Here is a 16,813-nt window from a genome sequence, read left to right on the forward strand (position 1 = left end):
AGAGAGCAGTGGTGACTGTCTTAAATAACTGTCTGCTATAACAGGGCCTTGTGTGATGTAGAATTAAACTCATTGTGGGCACCATTAATCTCACTTGTGTTATTTAGCATCCAGCAAATGGAAATAAATAGCTAACAATGTGATAAACTGGGAAGCAATATCTAATCTTTAAGCCATATGGGCCAACAAGGCATGTCTTTAAGCCAATTCACTCTGGTTTGTTCTCATTTTGCAGTATATACCGCTTGTTTTCTGCTGACAGAAAACGGGTAGAGACCGCATTAGAAGCTTGTAATCTTCCATCTTCCAGGGTAAGCATCTGAATTTATTCCTGCCCTGATGAAGTATTGCTTGTATTCAGTGGTATTTACTCTCTGTTGGGTTGAGTAGGATTTGTCCAAGGCTGATCGTGCTGTGTTGGATTTGCTCCTGGATGGGTCCTCAGCAGCAGGTCTATCTTTCCCACATAGAGGTTACTGCAAATTGGAGTTTCTTTGATTTGAAATTGTATAGGGAGCAGGAGTGCCTTGAAGAAGTACAAATAGATTAAAGGAAAGGGCAGGGGGTCATGTGATCTGCCCTGGAGAAATCCTATGAGAATATTTTCAGAGTCCGTAACTAGTACACAGTTTTCCAGGCACAGTTTCAGAGCGGTATTGGTTTGACATGAAGCTAATGCTGTAATCTGTTTCTTTCTCACAAAAGAGACCATTTAAACTCATTGTAGCCTGTCTAAAAGGTGCATGAAAAAAATGGTGAACTGGTAGTGTGTCAAAGCTGTTAATCCTATGGGGATGAGGCCATTGTATGCTGCTCATCCAGGGGCCCTGCTCAACCAGGAACATTTGCAGGTTGGTAATTCAGGCTCAGGAAAGCCCTTTCAAGTAGAGTGAAATCAAGTGGGTAATTTTGGTCAACACTGTAGTGAAGACAATTCCTCTCAGGTGGAGATTCTTCTCCAAATAAGCTTCTTGCAGGATAATAAAAGAGGTCAAAGAGATGGAGCAGAACCAGTCTGTAGCAGAGGAGAACCTGCATCACCTAATCTCTCACTGTTGCAGAAAGCTCTGTGCTGTGATGTTCATTCAACCTTTGTTTCCCCAAAGGCTTCTTAATAAAGCCAATTCCTACCGCTCCAGAAGAGTTGTGGTGCAAAATCTTCACAAGCCAAGCCTCTGATGCTACTTTCCACCAAGACCTTCCTTCACAGGTTTCAGAGCTTTATTCCATGTAACATAAAAGATTATAACAATCTTAGCTGAAGGAAGGTTCTTTAAGTATTAGCACGTAAAATAGGTGCTTGACTGGTTAAAAATGTTGTGAGGTTAGAAGCGTGAAAAGATTTATTTTAGAGATGGGTTTTCATTTAATTGGTAGCAAACAAATTTTAATAAGATATGCAAAAGAAAAAAAAAAACAGTGAAGTGTTGCTTTTTAAATCAGTTGATTTATTATTTCTATTGATGTTGGTAAAGATAAATAATGTCTTATTTTCCAATGCAAAAAAAAATCCAAACATCATTGGAATCCTCAAAAAAGCCTGCAACCTTTTTCTGCTGTTTATTTAATAGAGTCAGTTTTACATAGACATTGCTGGATACTTGTTGCTGGGATACCATCATGAAAATTTATTCATAGTATAAAGTAGATCCTTTCTTTGCTTGGGACAAAAGAGAAACAAGCTTCACGCAACAAAGAAAACTGTGTTGATCATCTTGGAAAAAATGTTTTAGAAGCTTAGTGCTTGAAAAGAATGAATCTCTGAATCTCCTAAAGGTAATGGATTAGAAGAAAACCAGTACTTCAACTTCAGTTCTTTTCTTTTGTGTTCCTCTTTATTTGAACAGATAAAATTCTTAGCTTCATTTTCTTGCTTTTCTACCCCATTACACTATGGGACAACTGTCATTCCTGTAAACACTTGAAGAGCACAGGACTCCAGCAGCATGCAAGATGTGAATATAAGGTCTTCCTCAGTAAAATCATACAGGATTTTTCAGAGTATTCACGAAAGTCTCTCAAGAAAATTAACAGCTTGGTTTGTTACACATTTTTTTGGATTCATACCTCGTGAAGATCACTCTAAAGATTTTCCCTCTGCTTTTGCTATAAAAAAACATATCTCTCGTTCCTTAGAAAGATGTGAGGATTGTTGGCCATGAGTTTCACATGATGTTTTACTCCACCTCTAAGAACCTCTGGATGACCCTAAAACACAGAATTAAATTCACAGTCATGGCTAAGAGGATGCCAAGTCATCACTTGGTAGTCCCATGTCTTCCTGCTTCATAGCTTCAGGACTGGGACAGTCCCTTATGTACCTTATGTGATGACCTGAGCATGGGGCAGCCTGAGCTGCACCGGTGGTGGATTTGTGTCACTGCATGGACTTGTCTGTGACGGTACAAACTTCAGCATCTGCTAGCCCCTCTCTTTAGCAAACTCCTCATATATAGGCTTGCCAGGAGACAAGACACGTTGTCTTGTGGGGCAACATATAGGCACTGAATTTAGTGGAAGAGGAGGAAGAAATCTCATTGCTTGGAAGACTGCCTTCATTCTGCTGTAGCAGAGACAGGCTTCCCAGAGGGCCTAATCTTTATTTCAGATTTAGAAACCTTAACAAGGGGTTGATTCTCTGAAGTGCTGAGCACTCTGTCCCTGATTCAGCAAGCAGTCGGGTACGATGCAGTGGGATGAATTACGGACTTCACGTCAAACATATTTGCAAAACTTGGGTTTATTTATTTATGGATTGGACCTGGCATGTGCAGAGTGTTGCAGGACCGAGCCTTGTGTGATCAGATTTCCCAAAGCATTTGTTGTCTAGCAGATCTGAAAGCAGAGGAATGTTTAAATAAATAGGAAAATGATGTTTTAAAAAATGCTAATGAGGTTTCTGAGTTTGGCATCCGATTTGTAGATTGGCCTCCACAGTTTTTTAAACCTTGGGAAGGTTTTGTTTTGTTTTGATTTGTTTTTCCTTTTGGGTGTGGTGGTCTGGCTGTGGGCTTTTTGTTTGTTTGTTTGTTTTCATTTTAGTCAAAGGTGCTTTAAACGGCATTTGAAGAGCTTTATTTTAGTCATCTCTGGCTCTGTAGAATGGTTTCTGCACTCCAGTTAATGTAGAGGTTCACGATAAAGCACCAGTGAGCTTGACTGTTTACACAAAATAAAACAACCAGCTGTTGAGTCCTATCTGTGCAAATAATCTGAATTAGTTGTGCTGCCGAATATAAAATAGAATGGATACAGGTGTTATAAAAGCAGGCGGGTAACCAGACAAATCATAAATCAACAGTGCTTGAAATTAGTAGAGAGTCGTAACCACAAAGCAAAATTGAATACCGATATTCTGCAAAGCCAGAGTTGAGAGATGCTCTAATGTGTTACAGAAAGTTTGTGATTCGTTCACTGGTCTCAAAAAAGAGATTGGCGCATAAGGTGTGTGGGTGGTTCCAGTGAGATGTGGATGGCTCAGACCAGGGTGAGGGAAGGGGCAGCGTATTTTAATCCTTTCTGGCAGGCAGGATTTTGGAACCCAAATATAGTTGTCTGAAGTTGTTTCTGGGGTGACGAATGCTTACAGCAAGGCTTTTCTCACCCCTCTGTATCTCTGTGTCTTGTAGCCCACTAGTTATGTTACTGTAGAAAATAATAAATCGTTAAAGTAGTCTGTATTTATGCCTGAGGACTTGTATTGGCTATCCTTTGTAGACAGGTATTTGTAGGTACGTGTTTGGAAACTGAGGTATGTTTTTCTTAATTGTATCGAACTGACAAATAAAAGCCTGGATCTCAGGTTATCAGAAAAGACGCGTATTTTCACATTGTTGAGTACCTTCAAATCCCCTGAAAAGGAAAAAAATATATATACTAGGTCAGCGGGATACTGTAATTCTGTGGTAATTACAGAATCAATGACAGAAATGCCCTTAGGAGAAGCACTGGCTGAGGAGCAGTAGCCTGCTGAACAGTGATTCTAGGTGCACTGGGTATTGAAGTGCCACCTTTAATAAGAAATGCCCGAGTTTTACAAAAGCCAGCCTGTAGTAATACACAAGTCTCAGTGGTCCTACTCAGCACCACAGCTCAAACTGGTCAAAGCACAGCGGGTGCAGTTTCACAGGCAGCTCTGTGCCACCCGCAGCTCTCCCTGAAAGGAGCTATTGCCATCCTCCAGCTTCAGTCTGTAAACTTCTGCATCCACCCTTGCAGCAGATTTAGTATTTGTGCTGTTGGTGAGCTACCTGGCTCAGCAGGCCGATCTCGTGACAAAGCATACAGGGTTGTTTTGGCTGAGTAAGGTTTGAAGATGCCACCTAGTAGTAGGTAGGGCCCTGAACAAGGGACGTGCGAGGTGAGTGGAACAAGAAGTTGCCTGAACTGTCCCAGGTGAATGTGCATCAGTACCTGGTGATTACAGCATGAAAGGAAACAAGGGTTTTCCCTGATCCTGAATGATTGCTTCTAGCAGCTAAAAAAGTTACCAAGAAAACCCCATTTCTCGTGACGTGATGCAGGGAAAGATCTTTGGTGTTGCAGTGTAACCTGGGAATCCCTGGGTGGTTTTGCCTTTTGTGAAGAGGTACCAGTGTTTGGAGAAACACCAAAAGCTGAACGTGGCGCATGCTATCTAGGTGCTGAGGACATTGCTGCTAGCACCTGTTGTCCCTGCTCCTCGATCAGGATCCTGCGCTGGTGGAACCACCGCTTACAGGTTGTGCCCATGCACACAAGTCAGTGTTACAGGTGTGCAGGCAAATTCCAAGCTGACACCAGATGAAACTCTTTGCAGCACGGAAAGCCAGTCAGGATTTTGCGTCCTCTGAGCAAACACTGCAGCTCGCCCCGGGAAGATTGTTTGGAGGAAGAATAGTTTGCAGCATGTTGTGTTGTTTTTTTTTTTGAACAAGTCCCCAAAATGGGCTTGAGCAGGGGTTCTTGGTGCTATCCATCCTCACGCTGCCTGTGATGGCTCGTGCATTATGCTGAGCTTCTGGGCAGCAGCCGGGCAGATGCTCACTCAGCTCTTCTGAGTCAGATGGAAGAAGACCATACAGGTAGGATCTGCTAGGTTAAGCAGATACAGCAGCAGCCGATGTAGTCTGCCAAAATAAGAAAGGAGTGATGGTCTGAGGGGAATGGAGGGTGAGGGAGAGCAGGGAGCTGCCCAGCTCGGTCTGCACGTACAGACACAAACGCTGAATGATGGTCATGGTGCAAAACCCACGTGGGCCTCTGTGGATTTCACAGACAAAAGGAGAGGTAAAATGACAACCATGGTGTTTATTTACTTGTTTATTTTAACTTAAAGCAGGAAAAATATTGCAAAATCCCCTTCCTTTTACCAAAGGCTTGAACTGACACTTCCGGTTCCCTTGGCAACTGCATTAAACAGGCAGAGTAAATAAAAGCAATGATTTCCTCCATCAGCAGCTTGCTCCTGATACAAGTTGGCTCAACAGCATCTAAAAGCAAACGGCTTTGAGTCCAAATTACAATTTTCCTCCTCTGGTTCATCAGATTCAGGCATTATTTGGAGCCATTGAGCGTCTCACGTGGTTCCTTTGTGATTCCAGAGACGACATTTCATAGCTTTTGATAAAGTTAGCTCGCGTGGAGGAAATTCAAAATCAGATTTTCTGTATGTGCATTCCGCGTTTTTTGTGTTTTCATTTTCTTGTTTCCTTATGAGGTTTTCTCTGCACAAAATACTAGCTTCTGTACTGTTCTCCTTTCTCGGTGCATTGATGCACATGCAGAACCAGTGGGCTCATCATTACTGTTCTGCACCAAGAACACTGCACCTTCCTTGGGGAAGCTTGCACCTTCCTTGGGGTCCTCATTTTTTTCCAGCCCTTCTAACAAAGGAGTCCATGCTGTCTTCTGCAGAAAGTGCAGAGCTTTAAGACAGCATTTGCAAGTGGGAAAACTCCCGAGTTTCGTGCAAAGGACTGCTTTCTTTACCCGTTCCAAAAATTCCCTCCCTTAAATATAGTCACTCTATTTTTTTCAGAGAAAAGTCACCAGGTATAATGGGGATGGTGAAAGTATCATCTAGAAGCAAGAATGAATGTAAATTGATCTAAACTTTAGAAAAAATACTGGTATCTCTTCTAAAGAAAACCACTTTTATCAATTTCTGTAAAAGCAATCTGATTGCCTAATCAGCTGACCTCAGTGGTTTGGAGGAAGATGTATGGAAAAGCTGCAGTGCGTGACTCTTGCCCATCACAGCGATATCTTAAACGTGTATCTTCAGGAAGGAAGAGGAAACATTTCTGCTACTATCAGAGAACAAGAGTATTAATTATGACTCGGTGACTCAGTTTGTTCTCTGGTTCTGTGAAAGCTTTGGAAAGATGAGTACTGTGCACTGCCTTGCCAAACCATGCTGGCTCAGCACCACTGGCCAGGTCACCGGCTTCCTCAGGACTGCTGTGCTCATTTTGTGCTGCAGATAACGTGGTTATGTGGGGAGGTGTCCTTTCTTTCTTCTTCACGGGTGCTCCAAGAAAGAGAGAACTTTGTCTTACGGAAATAAAGATGAGGAATGCTTTTTTGTTTGTTTTTGAAGATGTGCTCTTTAAGCTGCTCTGTTATTCAGGGGAATGTATTATTCTGCAAAGCCTGGGCTCCTCTAAGTTGCAGGAAGGATATCAAAAGAAGGGCAGTAGCGAGTGATCTGTTTACAAGAAGCGTATAAAAGTGCCATTTGGTTCTTTCACTATTTTTTTTTCATTTCACAGAATGATTCAATCCCTCAAGACGACTTCACACCCGACGTGTACAGAGTGTTCTTAAACAACCTCTGCCCTCGGCCTGAAATCGACCACATCTTTTCTGAGTTGTAAGAAAAACACTTTTTTTTTTTTTTTTTTTTCCTCTACTGATTTTCTGGGCTAGGGATGGCAAAGTAGGTTATTTAGACTACAGCACCATGCAGCAACTGCCAAGAACAGATTTCAATGTCAAGCAGGACTGCTGTTTAACCTAGGATCAAGGTTACCTCTTGTTCTGAGCTTTTGCTTCCATTTGCGATGGCCAGAGTTGACTCCTCTGGTCCTAGACAAGCAGAACTGCCAGGTCTCATTTTGCAGTATAAATGAGGATAGTTTAGTCTTCCATGAAAGTAAAGGAAGAAGAGTAATAATCAATAAAAGCATGCAATAGGCATGAAGACATGTAAAATTGCCCCCAAAAGCTTAATTGAGTTGCAAAAAATGTAGTAACTTATAGGATTTGTACTTCAGGAATTGTCACCATGTAATTAAATTAGCAACCAGCTACAACTGAGCTTATAACTGAATGTATGAACTATAAAGCTCACGTCATTCCACAGTGCTTCTGGCCCTTATAGCAAGTCACTGTGCTTCCCTGTTTCAGCAGAGCCTGATCAGTGGAGTCAGAACATGAAGCAATATGAAAACAAAGTAATTTCTAAAATACATCCTGTTATCACCAAAGCAATTAGTGACTGTATCTTTGCAACATGAGCGTGCTCACTTACTCTTTTTTTGTGCTTATTTCCTCTCAGGTTTCAGAGGAAACTCAGCCATGACCTAGTTAGCTCCCATTGAACCTAGGGGTCGACTTCCCATTGCTTTCCTGCAGAGTAGAACTAGGCCAGTTCTGAGTGCTGTAGAAAATCCTTAGCACGTCACCTGGCTAGGAGCCTTCATGGATTTCCATCTGAGTACAAAATGTACCCAAATTCTGCTCTTTTTACAAACACCAAATAGGCATCTTTTCATTTACTTCGCAGAGTGCTTAGCATTTTTTGTAGGTTTATAAAACAAGCAAATACTGGAATAATGAAGTCCGGGCTGCTGTTATCCAGCATTAAAACCAAATAGTTAGGCTAGGACTGCCAGTGGAGTGTTTGCAGCAAGCTCTGGGTTGAATTCCAGATCGTATTCTCTTTTATTTTCTTAAATTGTTTTGTTCCAGGAATTCAAGAGGAATGAAAAGATTTTAGCGTTGCTCTAACTCTTGCCATTGATGTTAATGCTGAATGCTTCTAAAAATCTTAATCCTAGACGTTTGATGAAGAATGTTTGCCATTACATGCTGACAAAATAAATTAGTTTGGAGACTCAATGGGACATTGTTTTGTTGTGTGTGTTTTTTGGTTGTTTGTTTTTGTTTTTGTATGATAATTTGAATTTTATTTCAGTTTCCCTGAGAAATTACAGAACATTGAACATGATTTCAAAGAAACATATTTTAATTGCTTTGCTTTTGCTTTAATTTTTCCCTAGTGGTGCCAAGAGCAAACCATACCTTACTGTTGATCAAATGATGGAATTTATAAACCTTAAGCAACGTGATCCGCGATTAAATGAAATCCTTTATCCGCCATTAAAACAGGAGCAAGTTCAACAACTGATTGAGAAATACGAACCCAACAGTAATCTAGCAAAGAAAGGTCAGTGTTTTTTTCTGTTCTCACTGTACTCAGTTTCTGATTTAAAACAATGAATGAATTACCCTGTAGTACACGGTAAGGCAAGATTTGGTTCAGAATCATATTGCATTTCCAACTATCTGCTTTTGAATCATACAAGCCTGTCAGACATCATGTGGTTAAGTTTTAGATGTATTTAGTTGGTATCAGTTTAGGAAAGTTGGGCTGGTTTTGGTATTTATTTTTCAGTATGTGCAATTGATAGTTTAGAACAGTTGCTCTGGTATGCAAACTTCAGCAGAAACCTTACTGTCACGATGACTATCTGCTGGCATATGAAATGTAAATTTTAAAGAAACAGTTGGTGGCATCGAAACTAAGATGATGATAATTCTATCATTGAATAACTAATAAGTCTAGCCCTCTGCTTTCTTATAAAGTAGCATACAAACTAAGATGTGAAAGTAGCTGAGTACATTTCATGCCATAATCACAGAAAATTCCCTTTTGAAAATCTTGACTGTTGTCTAAGGCATAACTGGGCATTTTGCCAAAAACAGCGAGAGAATTTTGTTACCACCGCCAGTCTTAAAATAGTATTGAATTTGTGTTTGCATCCTATTTTATTCCAATCCATATACCCCAATGATTACCTCAGCTTCTAATGCATTTATACCTTAGAAATTTTAGGGGCAGGGGAGTATCCTGAAAAGTAGATCTGACACAAAAACATATATGTTTTGGTCTGGAGACTTCAGACCAATCCTTCTAAGTTGCTAAGTATTTGCTGAGAGTTCCTGGGCACCCTGAACTCCATGTCCTCTGTCCTTTGAAGAATCAGGGTCAAAACAGCATCAAAGAGACAAAGCCTTTGAATCCTCAGTTAAATAAAACTGTCAAGGCAGGATCCTGTCAGTAGCCTGGTATAAATAGAACTTGCACTTCTACTGTGAGAAGCAAAAGTTCAGTAAAGTGTTGCCTGCCGCTTCTGGCCCAAAGTAATTACATAGAGGCTGTTGCATTTGAGGTAGAAGCTGCTGTTACAATTAAATAGTTGTTTTAAATATCCCCCCTCTTTGTACTTGAACCTTCTTCAAGTGTTGCATCTGATCCTACTTGTCTTCCCATTGGCAGGCTGCGATTCATTCACTCCCAGGCTAGGATCTCCTTACTGCCAAGTCTGTACTTCTCTGAAATACGGATTTAGGCAGCTAGGAGAGGCTGTTCTTTACCTTGTGCCTGAGTGCTTTCTCAGCCCTCTCTGTCCCCTGCATAGTTTGTAGGCTGCCCCTTAGACTAGCACGGAAACACATACATGTCTGCACAGAAACAGCATGTGGTATTTACTGATTAGCAGAGGGAGCAGGAGGTGGGGCAGGTAATTCATTAGCTGAGCTCAGTAAATACTTGCAAGCCTTTTACACACTGCAGGTATTTCACCTCTCAAAACCTGACCTGGAAGAGGGTCTTAAGAGAATCTCTCAGGCAGAAATGCAAATTTCAGCTGTCTCTTCCCCAGGTTCTAGCTGGCTCCCTGAAGGCAACCTGCGTCTCTTGATACAGCCGTCAACATTATCTCAAAGCAAAACCCTTGTAATTTTTTTCATAAGCCTTCTTTCTTCTCTAGTTCACACAAGTTGTTGTTCCCAGAATTTTGATTGAGGGCTAAATCCTACTTCTTTGTCATGCTGATGTGAGTCTGTCTTTTGACGTCAGTGAGAATACTAGCATGAGGAGATGAAAACACATTGTGACCTCCTCTCTCATCCATGTAACTATTAGAATATATGCTTACCTTATTTCACTTCAGCTACAAGGAAATCTGGTACATAAAAGATCGTTCTTATTACTCAAATATTGGCACTTCATATAAGCCAAATAAAGGATTTATTAGAAAGAGTTGTGCTAACAGAACGCTGAAGTCACAATGAAATCACTTTCTGACTAACAATGAGGAGGGAGCATGAAAGGAACCTCACAAAGAAGTGTGTTACAATGGTATTTGCCAACACCCTCCAAGTAGGATCTGTGGGACTCTTCCAGTTTACCCTAATTTACATTGGTGCACACAATTGGTACAGGCACCTGCTCTTTGCTAGGTGCTTCCCTTCCTGCGTATGATTTATATTACTCTTTCAAAATCAGTTCTCACAGAAAAGCCTGAGTTTTTATAAAGGAAAAGTCAGGCCAGAGACAGTTAACTTCTTTTTTGAGTTCTTCAAACTCACCCAGCAAACTCTGACAAAGCTGGCACAACCTGCCAGCCACCTCCACACTGCAGATACCACCTCCTTATATGCACCCTGTCTGTCAGGGGAGCTGTGGCAACTAGCATGTCCTGCTAGTTATGCCCCTTCCATAATTAAAGGAAATGGTTGATCGGGAGCAACATGGGGACACAATATTTTCTATACTTCAGCTCCAAGTTGGGAATGCAGTTCACAGTATATTAAATGAAGTGTAGGTGTGTGCTCAGTCCTACACTTGTGGAATAATTACAAACAAACGCTGCACGTCTGCAAAATGTCACCAAAATATAACAGTGCATATTCAAAATAATCATTTAACCTTTTAATACAGTGTTTTGTAAAAGGGTTTGTCACTCAGACTTTCTGCTGTCATAAAGGACTGTTCTTAGGCTGAATGGTAGGGATAGAAAACTGAAGTGACACACTTCAGAGATGCTTTCCCTGCCACTAAAACTGTACTTGCTTGGACCATTGAGCAGAGATGTTATTTTCAGTAGACCTGAAGATGTTCAAGCTGTACTTAGATGTGGTCCACTATTACATACCTGTGAACTTGTTAGCCTGAAGTTCCTACCTCTCCTGCTCAGATATGCCACTACATTTCTTGTGGTGGTATTGCTAAAGTCCCCTAATTTGCTGGGGCCAAGGTCAGTGGAAAGATAGGGGTGGAAGCAAGATGTTTGGAATGGCCCCAGTACTGTCAACTAAAATAGTAAGAACAGGTACAAACCTTACAGTAATGGGACCAGCAGCTAAAATAGGTAGAAAGATAGCAGAAACCTTTATCCAGTATAGTTCTCTCAGAAAGTAAGGCCCAGCAGCTCCATGAAGAGAGATGGGCTTAGGGTCATTTCCACATGCTCCTTTGTGCTTCTGCGTTTTTAAGTGAGCTGGAAGGGGTCCCAACTAAATCACTCCTCGGGATTAATTGGGCACACCAAGGAACAGGAATAGCGTAGGGAAGAGGTGAGTAGCATAACAAAGCACACAAGGCAGAGGTAATGATGTGAGAGAACTACATGATAAACAGCAACATGGGAAACCGAGTTAAGGGTGGCCTAAGGATGATTTCATCGTTGTTGTACCAGAGCAATGCAATTAAATAATTGAACTTTTGAGCAGGGAATAGCAAGTTTTCCAGAGTTTGGGTTCAAGAAGCAAGCCAGAAGATCTGACAGCATAGTATATGTATTTGTTCTTTCCTGGCACAGAAAAGTTACTTTTCAAAGTAAATCACAAACACAGGTCCAGAACAGAACAAAATACCATAAAGAAATTTGAAAGCTGTGATTTAAACCGTTTCTCAAGAGTAATGAGTGATTTGAAGTTACTTTGTGGTGGTAGAGACTTTAAAGGCTTGGGTGCAAGCATTAGGAGATATAAATTGCCAGTCTTCATGCCAATTAAATCCTTTTTCTTCAGATTGTTCTAGAGTTTGAACCTTTGCACCTGCTCAGTGTGTGCACATTTGTGCACACATGCCTGCACACAGATATATTGTTTTGTTTCCATAAGCTGTCTTTCTGACCAGCTCTGTTCATTATCTTGTGTCAGGTTAACTCATTATTAGAACAGTAGATGCTTAGGTACAAGCATGTACATAAATGGTGAAGGTCTGACCACTTCCATGCTCATTTCGGTATTATTTCTGTATTTAATTATTTAAGTGATCGATCCAGTGTTCTGGATCTAAAACTTCCAATGCATAAAATGACCTTTACAAAAGCCTGAAACAAATGTAGTGGCAAATGTCCTTACTTTTCAGGTATTCTATACGGCCAAAAGGCCTAGTTTTCTAATCATCTTTCACAAAGATGCACAAAATATGTACTGTCTCTATCTTTTTTCTCTGTGCAGTAGCACACATGCCAAGATGCAAACTGAAAACGAATTCTTGCGGTTCTCAGGGATTAAAAGTATTTGCTGAAAACATCTATGCTGTGGGAGTGAGATTTCATGTTTGCAACATGCAGAAGAACATCCTGGCTTCAGTGAAATAAATCCCTTAAGCATATGATTAAGTTTATGGGTGGTGTGGGAAGAAAGGATAGTTATATAAAATCTCTTATGCTCCATTTCCTTGAACATCATATTAATTCTTTATTGAAGCTTAATTCTCATAATTACCTACTTCCCAGCTTTGTTGAAGTGAAATTTCAGGGCAGAAGCATGAGCACAGCTACCAGGGCAACTTCTAAGAGTGTGATGCACAGGCCTTAGCTGCTTCTACAGCAGAGTCTCTGTTAGATGATCACGACAATCTCACACAGGAGCAATCCTTCAGACACATCAGGGAGTCCCGGTGCCCTCTGCCATTTCATCTTTGTGAAGACATTCTGGTCTGATCCTCGGCGAGGCCGTTGCCAAAACCCTGAAAACTGAGCAAAACAGGCCAGGCAGGTGCCTCTGAGGCCCTGTGGTCACTGTCCAGGCTATTGCCAACTTTCAGTGCTTTGAGGCAAAGAAGAAAAAGCCAACCAGAAGCCACATTATCTCCTTATATCTTCTCCATGGCAAAACTAACAGAATCAGACTCCTGAAGAACCCTTTTACATTCCAGCTACTGAACCACCTGGGACTGGCCCTCGTGTGTATGGCCTACAGGTCTGCTCGCAGCAGTGCCCCTCATGGCTTTCACTACCCTGCTTGGACAGCAGTGCTAGACCTTCACTTGTCCGATGATTATATCTTCTCCTGGTGTGCCACCTAATGCAGTTCATGATCTGAGTGCATCCACTATATGACAATATTCTCTTTTGACTAAATGCTTCTTTTCTCGTAGCTAGTTAAATAAATCTCTAGAGTGGTCACACCAACTGTCAACTTTTACAGCACTTGTCAAACACTTGACATGTCATAAGATGATTCTCGTTTTCTGATTGCTGTTATAGGTCCTTTTTTTGTACATGTTGCAGCTACACTAAAGTATTTTGAACATAGTAAGCGAGAGCTGTACATAATATTTTAAACTTTTACAACATGGCCCTTCAGGTACCTGGTAAAATCAAATACCAGTGAGCTTACAGGATAAGGGCCCTAGGTTGCACAGTTTTGTTTAAAAATGTTGCTTGTGTTTCTGCACACTGCTAATGTATTTTTAGGGATTGTATTTCTGGGATGTGATTGAGCTTTTGCAACATCAGCAGATTCATGGGCTTGACATCTACATAGGTTAAGCATATGGAGTAGTATTTTACTGTGGTTGAAGCAAGCTGTAGTGATTAATGCTTTGTGTCATATAGTGAAGGAGATTAATGTGCTATGTATAGCATGCTTCCTTATCAGGTAGAGGCAGAAGGAAGTTCCTGGTACTGCTGAGCAGTCTCTCACTGTCAGCAAAAGCATGCTGTGTGGCTGTTAGGCCTGGTTAAGTAGCGTCTTGTAATTCAGCATTTTCAAGCTATGAAGCATTTGCATTGATTGATAGATGGCATAACTGCTAAAATGTATTCCTTTTCTAGTTACTGTGCTGATTAAGGGATGAGTATTATTAAATCAGCTGCCAAGTTGTTAATTGGAAAACTTCTTATTGCTTTCACTTTTAAGAAGGCTTGTACAGAAGTAAGTTGTTCAGGATCTTGCTACATTATGGATAGCAGGTGGCACATGGATGCTGAATTTCAGGTGTCTCTGCTGGCAATGTCCAAGCTCCCAGGAGTGGGGGCCTTTGTTTCTAGACTTCAAGCATACAGGGCTTGTACAAGCTTGTCCATGTACAAGAAGAGCAATGAAGAACAGGGAAGCGAGGTTTGCAAGGGAAAGGAGACATGAAAAAGCTGGAATTGTGCCGTAGCAATAAAATATATGCTTTCAGTCATCCTAGTTGGTGGGAGCAAGAAGAAGGTTAGGTTATTATTAGCTATTTTTAAAGTGTTTTTATAACTGACAGAGTTTGTCTTGAGTATAATACAAGCTTTAAAGAGAGTCTGGAGGTGCTTTGGAGACTTTACTGACCGATGGATCCATACACCAGATTGTACTTAACTAGAGGTATCTTTAAGATAAGTAATGGTATAAATATGTTAATTTTTTCTCTTAAATATTCGGTCCTTTAGATTCTGCTACTGCCTGTTTTATTTTAAATGACCAGACCTTTAGATATGCAGAAGAAAAGAGTTTTTCTCCTATATTATGAAGTGTTTCTTTCTCCAGATTTTCCACCTATTCATAAACCTACCCCTATTCATAAATCCTACATGTCAGTTAGAGTTAGACATGTATTTAGAAAGATTCTAGGGGAGCTGGTTTCATGACTCCCTTTGAATTTCAGTATTAATTCTCTTTTGCTAGTGCACATTTATTGACAGTTGTGCTGTTGTGTTGTGTGTTTTTTTTTTTTAAAGTAATGAAATAAATTAAGCAATTAACATTAAATTAAGATACATTTAATTTTATGCAGCATTTACTACATGTGTTTTTCTCATGGCAGCCTTAACACTAGGCAGTATTCATTTGAGCACAAATGTGTTTTTCCTCCCTGAAACATCAATACATTTTATACATTTTGGTCCCACCACATTAAATTCACCTTTTAGTAACTGCTTAAGAATAATTACACGTTGGAGTCTTTCAATGGCAGAAGGGGGTCATTCCCTAGGCAACAGATTTTAATGTCAAAAACAAGTACCGTGCAACTGTGGCTACACTTCTAAAACATCCTTCATAATATTTAAAGCTTAAATTCTAATGTATAAACCATTCAGTCAAATGGTGGAGCTTTCTGGCTCTGGAACATTTGTAGAAAGTGTTCCAAAGTGGTTGAAACCCTTCGGCCTCCTAACTGTAACATTGGATATTAAGAATATTTATCAAAAAGCCCATTAACTTTGGGATTTATAGTGCTTTCCAGCATTCCAGTTTTGAAGAGAAGAGCGCTTAGCATTGTTTCCCATTCTTAAATGGCAACAGAACAATAGATCCCAGTCACAATTTATTACTATTTAAAACATATAAGCAACACAGCAAGTCATAGCCTATCCTATGTCATTAGCTGCAAGTGCTGTCAGTGAGCTCGCTAGAAAGCCTTTCTTTTTTTTTTTTTTTTTTATTATATGTACACATATGCAGCGAAGTTTAGCGTGAATAAGGCATCGGCGAAAATAAGTTCATGGAACCAATACTTGTCAAAATGAATTTGCAAAATATGCTTTTGTAATGCTTTTTTCATTTTATTTGCCTTTTTTTTTTTTTTTTTTTTTTTTGCGTTGCTAGAGATGTAAAATTCATTTTGGATCTTGCAATTGTTTGGAAGATTGTATCTTAAGTAGAAAAGAACAAACACTGTAGAAGTCTTTAAGAATGTAAAATCTTCAATAACTGTATTCTGTAACCCTGTTTTTGTATCCACTTTACAAGTGCTTTATTTGTCTAATTTAACTGAAGCATTTATAAAATGCAACAGTGAACAGTGACGTGGACTGGTAATAATGGATTTGGCAACAGTAAACAAAGGCACAGTAGTATTTGGCTTAGTGAAAAAGCAGAAGTTTTTACCTTTTGTTCTTTGGTTGCATTTTAAAAACGTAGGGCCTGGCTTGGGTCTAATACCCAGCTACTTATGCATAGAGTTAGTTTTTGCTGTTGCCTTAGAATTAATGATAACATTCATCAAAATTATGTTTGGGGCTCCAGGGAGGCAAAGTTTCCTAATCTTCTGTATATAATACAGATACTTTGAAATAAAAATGAGCTTTGCAGAAATGCATTTTGGGACTGGTGTCTGGTACCAGAAATAGCTCCACTGATGTCAGTGAAACTGTGACGTGTGTCAAATGGACAGACACATTGTGGGATTTGTATCTTCAGAGGTGCAGAGCATAAACTGATCCTGACAACATAAGTTCAGCAGTCAGAGCAGACCTGTGCTAATATATAATGTGCTAATGTATAAAATATATAATATGTGATAATGTATAAAATGACCATAGCAGCAACTCCTGACCCACGTCTTGGAAACGTGATAGGCCACCTAATGGACTCCTGCGTGAAGCCCTATTGTAACACTGAAAATGGACGAGAGAATCTGGGGTGATGGGACCACAAAGCCAACATCAGTAGATATTTTGGGCTGCATCGTTACCTTCAGCTGGAGCTTTTGCTGAGGGATAGGTAAAGAGAAGTCGTAGACCCAGTGCTGCTTTTCAAGGGTTCTGGA

The 16,813-nt window shown here is 40.3% G+C and overlaps 1 protein-coding gene across 6 annotated transcripts in view; it reads left to right on the forward strand.

Annotated features, from left to right (window-relative positions):
- Positions 1-16,813, forward strand: part of PLCB1 (phospholipase C beta 1) — a 376,017-nt gene that overhangs the window by 223,937 nt on the left and 135,267 nt on the right. For all 6 annotated transcript variants that reach the window (XM_084513180.1, XM_084513181.1, XM_084513182.1 and 3 more), the window contains exons 7-9: positions 236-311; positions 6,753-6,853; positions 8,265-8,431. In XM_084513180.1, the coding sequence (XP_084369306.1) occupies positions 236-311; positions 6,753-6,853; positions 8,265-8,431 (344 nt within the window). The remainder of the gene's footprint in view (positions 1-235; positions 312-6,752; positions 6,854-8,264; positions 8,432-16,813) is intronic.

Source organism: Aythya ferina (genome assembly GCF_964211825.1).
Source record: "Aythya ferina genome assembly, chromosome: 3".
Taxonomy (NCBI): domain Eukaryota; kingdom Metazoa; phylum Chordata; class Aves; order Anseriformes; family Anatidae; genus Aythya; species Aythya ferina.